Here is a 15,330-nt window from a genome sequence, read left to right on the forward strand (position 1 = left end):
CAAAGCAGTTGCATGAGCTCCTTACAAGATGGAGGAGAGAGAAAGGGAACCTTTTCAAAAGGAAGTGCAAAGGACATTAGAAAGTGTTAGCGAACTGGGTGTTTCCCATAAATTTGATATAATTGACCTTTAATAAACACCTGTAACCAAGCTAGAATTTTCACAAGGTCAATTGAAAAAGACTACAATGAATCAAATTGGATGCTGGATGTGATCAACAGCAAATTCCAACTCCTTCATTTATGGAAGTTACTTTGGCAGTTATGTAGTTAACTTACGCATGCCCGGGATCATATTACAGGGCTCCAGTAACAGATAATGATAGTGCATTGTGATAGGTTAGCTGAATCACTGGTACATGAGCTAATGCTAAAGACAATGAGGTTGTAGTCTGATTGGTTCCCTGCATCACACTTAACCTGTGTGGCAGACGGTGATTAGCTTAGAAAGAAAAAGCGAGCCAGCATGATTGGCTATGCTAATGTGTCCAATAAGCGCAGGAAGAACAACTGTATAAGTTTCAGGAGAACAAAGAGCCTGTGGGGAGCCAAGGAAGACATTTTGCTGGCTCCCACAGCTTTGATTTTGCAAGATCAATGTTTAATTTTGTGAAGGATTTTCTACATCTCCTGGTAATTTTTAATAAAACATTAAGTAATTCTTCCACAACACAGTCAAAGGGATATCACTTCAAAGGAAGACCACTTACAACCGAGAAATAGGTTTGGTACAGTGTGTTTAACACAAAGTGCATTTATTTCCTTGTCATCCGGATCAGTCTTCCCTTTAACTGAGCTGGAATTCATTAACTTCAGCAGAAACCTGCCCCAGTGGATATCATTCAGTTATCAATTACAAAAATAATTAAGTTCTTTGACATAGCTCCTTATCAGGTGGGACTTGAAACAAAATCTTCTGGCTGAGACTATGAAGCAGGGAGATGTTCACAGTAAAAACCAGGCACTGTCATTTCTCATGAATACGCTTTTGTTTCAGCAGCTTAGATTTCACAATGAATCTCTTCCCACAGTCAGTACAGCAGAACAGCCTCGAACTTCTGAGAGATCGCTGGTGTTTTAACAGGTTGGATTTATTAGACAATCCTTTCCTGTCGTATGAGCAGGTGAATAGTCTCTCCCCAGTGTGGATCTGCTGCTGTTGAAGGAGGTTGGACGATGGCTTGAACCCACACCCACAGTGAGAGCACATGAAGGGTCTCTCGTTACAGTGAGGATGTTGTTGGGATATCAGTGCTCCAGAGTTTTTAAAGCATATCCCACATTCTGAGCATTTCAAAGGTCTGTTTTCTGTGTGAACTTGCTGGGGTTTCAGCAGGGTGGATAATTGAGTGAATCCTTTTCCACCCTTGGAACAGATGAGTTGCCTTTCCCCAGTGTGGCTGTATTTGTATTGTGACAGGGCAGATGATCTGCTGAAGACTTGTTCACATGTACAACTCAGGTACGGTTTCTCCCCCACTGTGAACAGTGCTTTTTTTCTGCAAAACCCAATGATATTCAGACGACAATAAACTCGGCAGCTTGGTCAGATTGGGAAGTGATGCCTGGTTTTAAGTCTCCTCATTGCAAATCATCTTCTTCCAATACCCTGTGAAATTCATTGAAAACAAAAGGCAAATCAAGTGCCAAAAAAAAAGATGATTAAAAAACATCACATGCAACTCAACCCAGCAAGTCTGCTGTCACCCTTCAGTGAGATCAGAGCTGCTCCAATAATCTTCAGCTCGATTTTTCTGCCCTATGCCCGCACCCTTGAATTCCTTACTAATTGAAAATCTATTTATCTCAGCCTTGGACACACTGAGCAGCACAGCCTTTACAGGCCACTGCAGTATTCAGTACCTGAAGAGAAGGAATTCCTCCACATCTGTTTTTAATAGGTGATTCCTTACTCTGAGATTATGTCCTCAAGTCCTCAACTCTCAAATAAATAGTAATAATCTCCCAGAATCTACAATGTCAAGCTCCTCAGAATCTTTCCATAAGGTCTTGTCTCAGTCTTCTGAACTTCAATGAGTACAGAAGCAGTCTGCTCAATCTCATCTCCTGAGAAATTCCTCCCATATCCAGGATCAATGTCCTGAACACTCTATGGTCTGCCTTTCCCAAAACAAGGGACAAAAGCTATTCACAGGATTCCAAATGTGATCGGACTCGTGTCTTGTACAGTTTTAGCAAAACTTCCATTTTTCTCCCCATTCCCTTTAAATATAAGCCAACTGACTATTTCCCTTCCTGAATACCCACTGAACCTGGATGATAGTTTTTCATCTTTCAAGCAGAAGGACCCATAATTCTGTGCTGCAGCTTGCTGCAGAGGTTTTCCCCTTGTTAAATAATGTTCACCTCTCCTCGTCTTCCTGCCAAAATGCATATATTTTCCCACATTATATTCCACAGCTCTGGAAGGACTAGAATGAGAGTAGTTTTATCAACCATGCCTTGAGCATAACCTCCCAAACCAGCCACTTTCACCACCACGAAGTCCGGGGAGCATGTGTATGTGACCAGCACTCCCTTGGAGATCCCTCCAACTCCTCCCACAATATCCCAACATCCAGTGCTGGATGAATAGAAATTGCCTCCAACTTAATCAAGAACTTGGGAGCAGAGTCTGTTCGAGAGAGATGTGAGGAATGATTTCGATATGAAAAGGATGGAAAAGGTTGTTAGTTTTCAGTCTGAGACAGATAAACGTTTGTTCAGCAAAGGTATTCAGGGATATGGGCCAAAGGCTGAACTCCACGCAGCAGCCATGAGTTCATTCAATAGTGGAACAGCTGAAAGGCCTACTCCTGATCCTTTGTTCACTGAAGACTGCTGGCTTCAGTCCCTGTTACAAGACTTCCTAACTCCAACTGTATCACCCCCTCAGGTAACTATCTGAACCAGGCTCTTCCCAACATTAAGAAGATCAGCTTTCAGCCACAGAGCCACACCCTCACCGTGACGTGCTATTTCCATTTCAGTAATGTGGCCTGACTCCAACAGTCTCAGCTCCAGGTGCTGAAAATCTCATCCAGTCCTTTGCAACTTCAAGACTGAATGACCCTAACACACTCCTGATCCACCTCCCACTTTCAACCTCCCTGTAATCTTCAGCTCATCCAACACCCCGCTGCACATGTACTCGCTCACACTGGGTTTTGTTCTCCTCACCCTGAGCTCACTGACCTGAAGAGGTCACAAATTGAGGAAAAGCAACATTTTAACAAATTTTTTGTCCTTCTTTTCAAATCTTTCTATGATAGTGATCATTTCTATCACTAATCTCTGCCAGCCACATAATCTTTCAAGATATCTGCACTTACTTAATTTTGGCCTCTTGAACATAGTCAATTAATCTCCCCAACAACAGTGGATGTTCTTTCACCATGAAATGTTTAAAAATCAAATTAAGCACCAAGTCATTGAAATGGAGGGGGCCAGACCAGGCGAGGTGTTGTAACTGCATGATGTCAGAGCTGGTGGACCCCATTGTGGTGCATAGCTACTACAACCATAACAAGTGTTGGTAGAGGGATTCCAGGTCAGATTGTTGAGCTGAAGTCTGAGCTCTGAACACTTCCACACATCAGGGAGGGATCGGAGTTACCTGGATGCTCTGTTTCAGGAAGCAATAAGACCATAAGACATAGGAGCGGAAGGAAGGCCATTCGGCCCATCGAGTCCACTCTGCATTCAATCATGGCTGATGAGCATTTCAACTCCACTTACCCGCATTCTCCCCGTAGCCCTTAATTCCTTGTGACATCAAGAATTTATCAATTTCTGCCTTGAAGACATTTAGCGGCCCAGCCTCCACTGCACTCTGTGGCAATGTTTTCCACAGGCCCACCACTCTCTGGCTGAAGAAATGTCTCCGCATTTCTGTTCTGAATTTACCCCCTCTAATTCTAAGGCTGTGTCCACGGGTCCTAGTCTCCTCACCTAATGGAAACAATTTCCTAGCGTCCACCCTCTCCAAGCCATGTATTATCTTGTAAGTTTCTATTAGATCTCCCCTTAATCTTCTAAACTCCAATGAATACAATCCCAGGATCCTCATATGTTAGACCTACCATTCCAGGGATCATCCGTGTGAATCTCCGCTGGACACGCTCCAGTGCCAGTATGTCCTTCCTGAGGTGTGGGGACCAAAACTGGACACAGTGCTCCAAATGGGGCCTAACCAGAGCTTTATAAAGTCTCAGTAGCACAACAGTGCTTTTATATTCCAACCCTCTTGAGATAATTGACAACATTGCATTCGCTTTCTTAATCACGGACTCAACCTGCATGTTTATCTTTCGAGAATCCTCAACTAGCACTCCCAGATCCCTCTGTACTTTGGCTATACGAATGTTCTCACCGTTTAGAAAGTAGTCCATGCTTCTATTCTTTTTTCCAAAGTGCAAGACCTTGCATTTGCTCACATTGAATTCCATCAGCCATTTCCTGGACCATTCCTCCAAACTGTCTAGCTCCTTCTGCAGCCTCCCCACTTCCTCAGTACTACCTGCCTGTCCACCTAACTTTGTATCATCAGCAAACTTCGCTAGAATGCCCCCAGTCCCTTCATCCAGATCATTAATATATAATGTGAACAGCTGTGCCCCCAACATTGAACCCTGTGGGACACCGCTTGTCACCGGCTGCCATTCCGAAAAAGAACCTTTTATCCCAACTCTCTGCCTTCGGTCAGACAGCCAATCCTCAATCCATACTAGTAGCTCACCTCGAACACCATGGGCCCTCACCTTGCTCAGCAGCCTCCCGTGTGGCACCTTATCAAAGGCCTTTTGGAAGTCTAGGTAGACCACATCCACCGGGTTTCCCCGGTCTAACCTACTTTTCACTTCTTCAAAGAACTCCAACAGGTTTGTCAGGCACGACCTCCCCTTACTAAATCCATGTTGACTTGTTCTAATCCGACCCTGCTCTTCCAAGAATTTAGAAACCTCATCCTTAATGATGGATTCTAGAATTTTACCAACAACCGAGGTTAGGCTAATTGGCCTATAATTTTCCATGCTGAAACTTTATTGCTGGAACAGCACAGCAGGTCAGGCAGCATCTAGGGAACAGAAGATTCGACGTTTCGGGCATAAGCCCTTCTTCAGGAATGAGGAAAGTTTGTCCAGCAGGCCAAGATAAAAGGTAGGGAGGAGGGACTTGGGGGAGGGGCGTCGGAAATGTGATAGGTGGAAAGAGGTCAAGGTGAGGGTGATAGGTCAGACTGGGGTGGGGACGGAGAGGTCAGGAAGAAGATTGCAGGTTAGGAAGGCGGTGCTGAATTCGATGGATTTGACGGAGACAAGGTGGGGGGAGGGGAAATGAGGCAAATGGTGAAATCCGAGTTCATCCCTTGTGGTTGGAGGGTTCCTAGGCGGAAGATGAGGCGCTCTTCCTCCAACCGTCGTTTTGTTGTGGTCTGACGATGGAGGAGCCCAAAGACCTGCATATCCTTGGTGGATTGGGAGGGGGAGTTGAAGTGTTGAGCCACAGGGTGGCTGGGTTGGTCGGTCCGGGTGTCCTAGAGGTGTTCTCTGAAATGCTCCGCAAGTAGCCGGCCTGTCTCCCCAATAGAGAGGAGGCCACATCGGGTGCAGAGGATGCAATAGATGATGTGTATGGAGGTGCAGGTGAACCCAACCACCCTGTGGCTCAATACTTCAACTCCCCCTCCCACTCCACCAAGGATATGCAGGTCTTTGGACTCCTCCATCGCCAGACCACAACAAAACAACGGTTGGAGGAAGAGCGCCTCATCTTCCGCCTAGGAACCCTCCAACCACAAGGGATGACCTCAGATTTCACCAGTGGAAAAGGATAGACCGGATCTAAAAGCTGAACTTCAAAATTGGAGGAAGGCTAATTTTGACAGCATTAGGCAAGAACTTTCAAAAGCTGATTGGGGGCAGATGTTTGGAGGTAAATTGAAGACTGGGAAATGGGAAACCTTCAAAATGCGATAACAAGAGTCCAGAGTTAGTATATTCCTGTTTGGATGAAAGGAAAGGCTGGTAGGTGGCAGAAATGTGGGATGACGATAGAAATTGAGCTTTTGGTTAAGAAAAAATGAAGCATATGTCAGATATAGACAGAAGAAATTGAATGAATCCTCAGAGTATAAAGATCGTAGGAGTATCCTTAAGAGAGAAATCCTGAGGGCAAAAAGGGGACATGAGATAGCTTTGGCAAATAGAAGTAAGGAGAATGCAAAGAGTTTTTAGAAATAGATTAAGGACAAAACAATAACTAGGGAGAGAATAGGGCCTCAGGTCAGGCAGCATCAAAGGAGCAGGAGAATTGACGTTTTGGGCATAAGCCCTTCTTCAGGAATGAGGAGGGTGTGCCAAGCAGGCTAAGATAGGAAGGAGGGACTTGGGAGAGGGGCATTGGGAATACGATAGGTTAAGGTGAGGGTGATAGGCCAGATTGGGGATGGGGGCGGAGAGGTCAGGAAGAAGATTGCAGGTCAAGAAGGCTGTGCTGTGTCTGAAGGTTGGGACTGAGAAAAGGTGGGGGGAGAGGAAATGGGAAAGCTGGAGAAATGTGTATCTGACTCAATCCACTCTGACTGTGGAAAGGATGTTCTCCAATCTGACAACAGTAACATACCTGCTGGTTGTTCGAAGCAGCTGGTCACACTTGGCTTTGTACTGAGGGAATATTACATTGTCTTGGTCCATCAAACATTTGCCTGGAGGAAGACAAGAGGGATATTTCCTCTAAATCACCGTCAGCTAAATAGAAAGACATCAACTGATCAATGAAATATTCAGGTCATGATCATGATAATTCTTTGTTTTTAAACAGGGCAAGGTGAACAGAGCAAGGACTGGTTACACTCTGGCTCTGAGCCCCTTCCAGTCTTTGTTTTTCTGTTTGCGAAATTCTAAAACAACTTACTAAGGTACAAAAACTAACCAACATCTGCAAGTTCAATATTCAGCTCCCAAAACATTAACTGTTGAAGGAAGAACAACAGGCACTACTCTCACATTTAGATATACTGTCCTTTAATGACCTACTATTCAATGTCTATTCGCAACAAACAGCATGAAATAGAAGCCAAACAATGAATTCCCATCAATGTTCAGTGGATTGTAAACCACAAGAATGTCCCACAGCAGCTCCTTCCCGCTCTGCCTCCCTCAGCAGGCCCACACACAGCCCGAGAAAGGCCTCTCTCTTCCCCCCAGCCCGCTCACTCCAAGTTCCGGGACCAGTTCCTGCTCCGCTCGGCCTCTTACAAACAGCCCCCGGTTCTCCCTGAACTCACCCCGAATCAATCCCGGTCTCGGAGCCCCCTCTGTGTCCCAGGCTCCCATCCCGATGTGCTGCTGGAAGGAGCCTGCTGTTCCCTCGCTTCCCTGGGCGCTGATCTCTCCATTGCGGTCTGTTTCAAACAAACCTCTTGCACTCACTGAGTAAATGCTCCTCAATGGCAGCGCTGGGGGAGGGCCTCACGCATGCGCTCCTCTACTCAGGATCAATCATCGCGCATGCGCTGCTTTTCCCAATGATTCCCAGAAACAAACATCAATTGGTCATTTCCCCAATTCCCTTTTCTCTCAATTTGACCAAAGGAACTGGGACTGTGGGGGAAAGGGCAGAGAAGGTTTCAAGCTGGGACAGTGTCCCTTTATGAAGCTCCAATGGTGCTCATTCCCGGGTCATGTTAATAACTCCTCCCTCCGGCTCTCTCACAATCTGATCAGGGAGCGGAGAAACTGGCGGCCACTCGGCCCATCCCCTGTACTTCCCCCATTCCATAACATTACGTCTGATCGAATGTTAACTGTGGTATTTAATCCTGCTGACCCCTCATCCAGAAATATTAACTCCTTGCCCAAAGATCGTATGAGGAAAGGCTGAGGCACTTGGGGTTGTTTTCATTGGAGAAAAGAAGGTTTAGGGGTGACTTGATAGAGGTGTATAAGATGATTAGGGGTTTAGTTAGGGTCGACAGTGAGAATCTTTTCCCGCGTATGGAGTCGGGTATTACAAGGGGCATAGCTTTAAATTAAGGGGGGGTAGGTATAGGACAGATGTTAGGGGTAGGTTCTTTACTCAGCAAGTCGTGAGTTCATGGAATGCCCTGCCAGTAGCAGTGGTGGACTCTCCCTCATTATGGGCATTTAAGCGGGCATTGGATAGGCATATGGAGGATAGTGGGCTAGTGTCGGTTAGGTGGGCTTGGATCGGCACAACATCGAGGGCCGAAGGGCCTGTACTGCGCTGTATTCTTCTATGTTCTATGTTCTATGTAACATACAGAGAGATGGAATAAGTGGAACATTCTTACGAAGGCAGAAAATAACTCATGGAGAGAGTCTTGCGTCACAGTGTCAGAGCTTATTTCTGGGTCAGGAGGCCCGTGCAAAAGTCAGACCAGGTGTGCGACAACATCTCTGGGACTCGATTTAGTTTGTCGTGGATGATACATTTTAGTGTCATGTATGCTGCAGACAGAAACCTTGTGATGTATTGTCTGCCACAATGAGAGACCCCAGCTGTTTTTGTTTATTCACTCCTGGAACGTGGATGTCGCAGGCTGAGCCTAGCATTTATTCTCCATCCCTTTGAGAAGGCGGTGTTGAGCCACCTTCTGGAACAGCTGTTGTCCATGTGCTGCCCACAATGCCATGAACACGGAGTTCCAGGGTCTTGATCCAGTGACAGTGAAAGAAAGTGCTTTTATTTCCAAGTCAGCATGGTGAGTGCCTTAGAGGGGAACTTGTCCGACATCAAGGTGGTGTTCCCTGACAGCAGCTGCCTTTGTCGTTTCAGATGGAGGTAGTCGCGATTTGGAAGGTCCTCCTTTTACAAATTACAAAACTCGAATCTCTTTGTCAGCAGCATGGACAGACGTCTGTCTGGTCGATAGAGTGAAGTCAGAATAGTGTGTTGCCTCCCTGGTGTCAGGATCAAGGATATCACGGAGAGAGTGCAGGATATTCACAAAGGGGCTTACACATTGGAACTAACTACACAGGAAGGGAAAGAGATGAGATTCCGAAGGAAAAATAAGGAAGAGAGGCAAGAATTTAGAAAGGAGGTCCTCTCCGGTAGTAATATCTAGATTACTCCCGCTGCTATAAGCGACTGAGGGTAGGAATAGGATGATAGAGCAGAGGAATGCCCAACTCAGGAGCTGGTGCAGGGGAGAGGTGTTCAAATTTTTGGATCATTGGAATCTCATCTGGGGAAAACGTGACTTGTAGAAAAAGGATGGAATCCACCTGAATTGAAAGGGATCTACTATATTGGCAGGGTCACTTCCTTGAGCTACTGGGGAGGGGTTAAACTAGTAAGGTGTGGGTATGGGGTGAGGTCAGTGGGAACCGGGGAGATAGTGAACAAAGATATCAATCTGAGGCTGGTAGTCATTAAGTCAAACACCCAGGGCAGACAGGAACATAGAAGAGAATGAGGTTGGATTGATAACTTAAACTGCATTTATTTCAATGCAAGAGGCCTAACAGGGAAGGAGGATGAACTCAGGACATGGTTAGGAAAATGGGATTGGAATTGGGATATCATAGCAACTACAGAGACATGGTTTGGGGATGACACAACTGGCAGCTTAATGTTCCAGGAATCAATTGTTAAAGGAAGGATGGGGGGAGGGGTCAGCAAGAGAAAATGGGGAGTGACATGTTTGGTAAGAGATAAGATCACACCTTTACTGGGGGGAGGATATTCCTGGGCTTATGTCCATGGAAATTATTTGGATGGGGAAATGAGAAATAAGAAAGGGTTTGATCACCTTATTTGGATTGGACTGTAGACACCCTAACAGTCAGCAGGAAATTGAGAAAGAAATTTGTCAGGAGATCTTAGATCTGCAGGAATAATGATGTGGTTATGGTGAGGGATTTTAACATTCCAAACATAGATTATGGCTGCCATATTGTTAATGGTTTTGACAGAAAGGAATTTCTGAAGTGTGTACAAAAAAAGTTTCTGATTCAGTATGTGAATGCATCGTCTAGACAAGGTGCAAATCTTGACCTACTCTTGTGATATAATGATGTGTTGGTGGGGGAGCACTTTGGGGCCAACAACTATAATTTTATTAGTTTTAAAACTCTGATGGAAAAGGATCGACCAGATCTAAAAGTTAAATTTCTAATTTGGAGGAAGGCCAATTTTGAGAGTGTTGTGCAAAAACTTTCAAAAGTTGACCGAAGGCAGATGTTCACAGGCAAAGTGATGGCTGAAGAATGGAAAGCCTTCAAAAATGAGAAAATGAGGGTACAGAGACAGTATGTTCCTGTTCAGGTGAAAGGTATGACTTTCATGGTGTAGGAAGTGCTGCATAAGAAAAGAAGTTGAGATTTTGGTACAAATAAGAAGGAAGCATATGTTAGTTAAATACAGGAGAGGTTGAGTGAATCCTTCGAAGAGTATAAAGGCAGTAGGGATATACTTAAGGAGGAAATGAGGAGGGCAAAAAAAAGGACATAACATAGCTTTGGCAAATAGTGTTAAGGAGAATTCAAATAGATTTTATCAATACATGAAGGTCAAAATGGTAACCAGGGAAAGAAGAGGGCCCAGCAAAGATTAGCAAGGCAGCCTATGTGTGGAAGAAAAGGAAAAGTGGGAGATACTAAGCGAGTACTTACTGAGGAGAATGAAATGGAAGATATAGAACATGGGGAAACAAATAGTGACATCTTAAAAAATGTCCATACAACAGAGGAGGTGCTCCTGGATGATTTTAAACAGAAAAGGTGGATAAAGCAAGAGCACCCGATCAGGTGGACCTGGAACATGATGATAAGCTAGGGAAGTGATTGTTGGGCCCTTTGCTGAGATACGAATATCTCAGCAAAGTCACAGTCACAGGTGAAGTGCAAAAAGACTGGAGGCTGGCGAATGTGGTGCCATTATTTAAGAAAAGGGGCAAGGAAAAGTCAGGGAACTAATGAACAGTGAGCATAACATCAACAGTAGGCAAACAGTTGAGGGGATTGTGAGAGACAGGATTACATCTTTCTGAAAGGCCAGGATTGATGAGGGTTAGTCAACATGGCTTTCTGCGTGGGAAGTCACGTATCACTAACTCAACTGAGTTTTTTTGAATTGGTAAGGAAGAGGACTGATGAGGGCAAAGTGGTGGATGTGATCTAAATGGCTTTCAGTAAGGCGTTTGACAAAGCTCCCCATGGGAAATTGATTAGCAAGATTGGATCACATGGAATACAGGGAGAACTAGCCATTTGGATACAGAACTTGTTTGAAGGTAGAAGACAGAGGGTGGTGGTGGAGAGATGCTTTTCAGAGTGGAGGCCTGTGACAAGTGATGTGTTACAAGGATCACTGCTGAGTCCACTGCTTTTCATCATTTATATAAATGATTTTAGTTAATAAATGACAGAACACCAGGTTATATTCCAACAGGAGAAAGTCAGGACTTCAGGAAGAAGGGCTTATGCCCGAAACGTCGATTCTCCTGTTCCTTGGATTCTGCCTGACCTGCTGCGCTTTTCCAGCAACACATTTTCAGCTATAATCCAACAGGTTCATTTAGAAATACAAACTTTCAGACTGCTGCTCCTCCATCAGGTGTCTGTATTTAGAAAGCTTGTACTTCCAAATAAACCTGTTGGACTATAACCCGATTAGATTAGATTAGATTACATACAGTGTGGAAACAGGCCCTTCGGCCCAACAAGTCCACACCGACCCGCCGAAGCGCAACCCAGCCATACCCCTACATTTACCCCTTACCTGACACTAGCATGGCCAATTCACCTGACCTGCACATCTTTGGACTGTGGGAGGAAACCGGAGCACCCGGAGGAAACCCACGCAGACACGGGGAGAACGTGCAAACTCCACACAGTCAGTCGCCTGAGGCGGGAATTGAACCCGGGTCTCTGGCGCTGTGAGGCAGCAGTGCTAACCACTGTGCCAACGTGCCGCTCACTATTTAGTACTGTAGACCCCCCGTACACATGGAGATATATTCCAGGACCTACAGCGGAAACGCAAAACCGCAGATAGTGTTGTCATTTTTAACTTTGCACACCGCAGTCCAGCACCGGCACCTCCACATTATTATGAATGATTTGGATGTGAGATTCCAGTTATTGTTAGTAAATTTGCAGATTACACAAAATTTGTAGGTGTACTAAACAGCAAAGAAGGCTACCTCAGAATACAGCAGGATCTCGATCAGATGGGCCACTGGACCCAGGAGTGGCATATTGAGTTCAATTTAAATTAATATGAGGTGCTACAATTTGGAAAGGCAAATCAGGGCAGGACTTACACACTTAATATTAAGGTCCTGTGGAGTGTTGCTGAACAAACAGACGTTGGAATGCGGGTTCATTGTTGCTTGAACGTGGAGTTATAGTTAGATAGGATAGCAAAGAAGGCATTTATGTTTTCCTTTACTGGTCAGAGCTTTGAGTATGTGACTTAAGAGAACATGTTATGGGTGTACAGAACATTGGTAATGCCACTTTTGGAATATTATGTGCAATTCTGGTCTCTCTCCTATAAAAAGAATGTTGTGAAACTTGAAATGACTATTTAAGATAGTTTATTGTCCAAAGAAAAGACCTACAATTTGGGAATATAGTGAGACGGGAAGGCTGCAAACAGATCCAGATTTAACAAATGACTGCTAAAAGGGATTTAACTAACAAAGAACAAATGAAGAAAAGAGTAATGTTGTGGAAACCATTTAAAAAACTGCTAAAATACTAATAAATGTGTAAAGAGAGAAATGAACATAAATATGTTGACAAAGAGGACCACATGCCACTTACAACATTAAAGAGGGGAGTTCAAAATGGGGAATGAAAATGTCTCAAAAATCGCAAACATACTATTGTTCTCTGTTCACAAATATTCACACAACTAACACAGTAGTGGTATTGGAGAGTTTAGTGAAAGGGAAGAACTGAACAAAATCAGTATTATTTGGGAAATGATGTTGGGACAGTGGATAGGATTGAAGGTTGGGAAACACCAGGCCTTGATCATCTACGTCCCAGATGTAATGGGCTGAGTAATACTGGATGCAGTGATGGTCATGTTCCAAGATTCTACAAGCTCTGCAATAATTTACACAGATTGGGGGCTAGCTCGTGTAAGCAATCCAATCGAAAAGGGTGGTAGATATAAAATTATGAACTATAGGCCAGTCAGCCTCAGGGAAAAAAAATCAAAATGAAAGCTTCAATTGCGAAGCATTTGACAAAACAGTATTCAGGATCTGCTAGAATCAGCATGAACATGAAGGGCCTGTTCCAGTGCACACTGTTCTGTCTTCTAAGCTTGGCAAACCGACTGGCCATCTTTGAGGGTGTAAACAATAGAGCTGATGAGAGTGTAACAGTTACTGAGGAGAAAAACTACAACTAACTCCCTGGACACCGCAGCAAAGGCTGAAAGGAGGAGACATTCTGTCCTTCCACACTTACATTTGGTGATATTTCTGGCGTGTGACTGTGTGAATGTGAATACTATGTCAGAGAGGCTGTCGGAAAAGGGCGGACGGTAAGTCGAACGTAACTGTGTTTGTGTATCCGCGAATATTATGATATTTCTGGGTCTCTCTTGTGAAAATCAGAAACATTTTCAATTCAACTTATTCCCCGGCTCCCCCAATAGACCCCAAAGGTAGAATTTAAGACAATGTATTTGTTGATTTCAAGATTTTAGTCTAAAAGTACCGACAATGTCAGCGCTCAGCTCAAAAAGCTCGATCTGTGCGGCAGCAAAATGAGTTTAACTCGACAGCGGAGCCCTCTATTCGAGTGAAAACTTTTCAGTCGTAAACCTTACCGTGTCAGGGTGAGGAGCGATCGAGCCTGGCTCTCTGGAGATGCGGAATTTCAGAGGAATCGGAGATTTTAGTCCGTTAGAGAAACACAGAGAGGCAGCAGGAGCAGGGAGCTGACGGCGGGTTGTCCCTGCGCCGTCCGCTCGCTGCCTTGAAGTTGCTCAGTGCCGCCCTCAGCAGCTTCATTGCTGACCCAGTTCAGACTGACCAAGAGAGAGATTCAGCGCAGAGTTCTCAACATGAGCGACAGTGCAGCCGCCGAAACGGCTCCTCCAGCCGCCGCTCCTACCAAAGCCAAGGCTCCCAAGAAGAAGGCGGCGGCTCCCAGGAAGAAAACACCCGGTCCCGGGTTGGGAGAGCTGATTCTGAAGGTTGTCGGGGATATGAAGGATCGCAGAGGGGCGTCTCTGTCCGCTGTAAAGAAGGCGCTGGAGAGAAGCGGGATCGATGTGGGAAAGCGAAAGGCACAGATCAAGATGAGTATCAGGAGGTGCCTGGCGAACGGCTCCCTTGTTCTGGTCAAGGGCCAGGGCGTCTCCGGCTCCTTCAAACTCCCTAAAAATCCAGTCAAGGCAAAAGCGGGAAAGAAGGCGGGAACATCAGCAGTTGCCAAGAAACCGGCCGTGAAGAAATCCCCGGCCAAGAAATCTCAGGCCAAGAAGGCGACAGCCAAGAAATCCCCAGCCAAGAAAGCGACAGCCAAGAAATCCCCAGCCAAGAAAGCGAGCGGCAAGAAGACGGCACCGCCAAAGAAAGCGGTGAGCAAAGCAGCTCCAAAGAAACGGACTCTCGTGAAGAAGGTGAAAAAGGCCAAGGGCCCTAAAACCCCCAAACCCCTCAGCAAACCGGCTAAAAGCAAGACCAAGCCCAAAGCGAAAGTGACCAAGACAGCAGCAAAGAAATGAACCAGTCAGTGTAATATATAACCATCTGAACCCAAAGGCTCTTATCAGAGCCACCCACATCTCTCAGGAAAGAGCTGAGCCCGGATCCAATGTTCCCTGTCCCGGCGCCGAGCGCAGACCTACCTTAGATATTAATTGATCTGAATAAATCAAATAAACACTTGCCATGGTTTACGAAAGTGGAGACCGGAGAATGGGGGTATCTCATAGGGGGTAATAATAAAAATAACAGATAAAGTGAGATTCTGTCCTTTTATTAGTGTTCACTGCATTAGCTTTTAAAATGTTTAAATTGGCGGGGTTGTTTAGATTGATTCATGGCCAGCACCAGTTCGGTTGTTCAGTTTGTCTGGGCTGTTTTAAACCCCGCCTTTCCTCCTGCCTGTTACAGACAGATCAGATAATGATCCCGCCTCGTAGGATTTAAAGAATTACTTTAAAATATTAAATTTTATCTTCGTTGCAGACGTATGGTGTTTTGCGTTTTAATGGTTAATTTAATCTCAAGGTTATTGAGGGTGAATTCGGCGGGAATTTTCAAACTGACCAACTGTCATTTCACGTTATCCAATCAGCCTTCAACAATTCTTTTCCTGCCTTTTCTGTGCCT

General features: G+C 45.0%; 1 protein-coding gene and 1 long non-coding RNA gene across 2 annotated transcripts; one reads left to right on the forward strand and one right to left on the reverse strand.

Annotated features, from left to right (window-relative positions):
• Positions 1-719: 719 nt before the first annotated feature.
• On the reverse strand, positions 720-7,471 carry LOC148135459 (uncharacterized). The gene is made up of 3 exons (XR_015755236.1): positions 7,288-7,471; positions 6,624-6,748; positions 720-1,608 (listed from the first exon to the last, which is right to left on the reverse strand). It is a non-coding gene; the product is annotated as an uncharacterized LOC148135459 (long non-coding RNA).
• A 6,564-nt stretch (positions 7,472-14,035) lies between these two features.
• On the forward strand, positions 14,036-15,181 carry LOC122544533 (histone H1-like). Its single transcript, XM_043683847.2, has one exon. The coding sequence runs from the start codon at positions 14,055-14,057 to the stop codon at positions 14,718-14,720; it is 666 nt and encodes a 221-aa protein (XP_043539782.2). The 5' UTR covers positions 14,036-14,054; the 3' UTR covers positions 14,721-15,181.
• Positions 15,182-15,330: the final 149 nt, after the last annotated feature.

The sequence above is a fragment of the Chiloscyllium plagiosum genome, unplaced genomic scaffold (assembly GCF_037043375.1).
Source record: "Chiloscyllium plagiosum isolate Xiang-an unplaced genomic scaffold, Cpla_swu_hap1 HiC_scaffold_49, whole genome shotgun sequence".
Classification (NCBI taxonomy): Eukaryota; Metazoa; Chordata; class Chondrichthyes; order Orectolobiformes; family Hemiscylliidae; genus Chiloscyllium; species Chiloscyllium plagiosum.

Bases quoted from the DNA above. Each gene is read 5' to 3' on its own strand.
- LOC122544533 (XM_043683847.2), top strand. From the start codon at position 14,055: ATGAGCGACAGTGCAGCCGCCGAAACGGCTCCTCCAGCCGCCGCTCCT.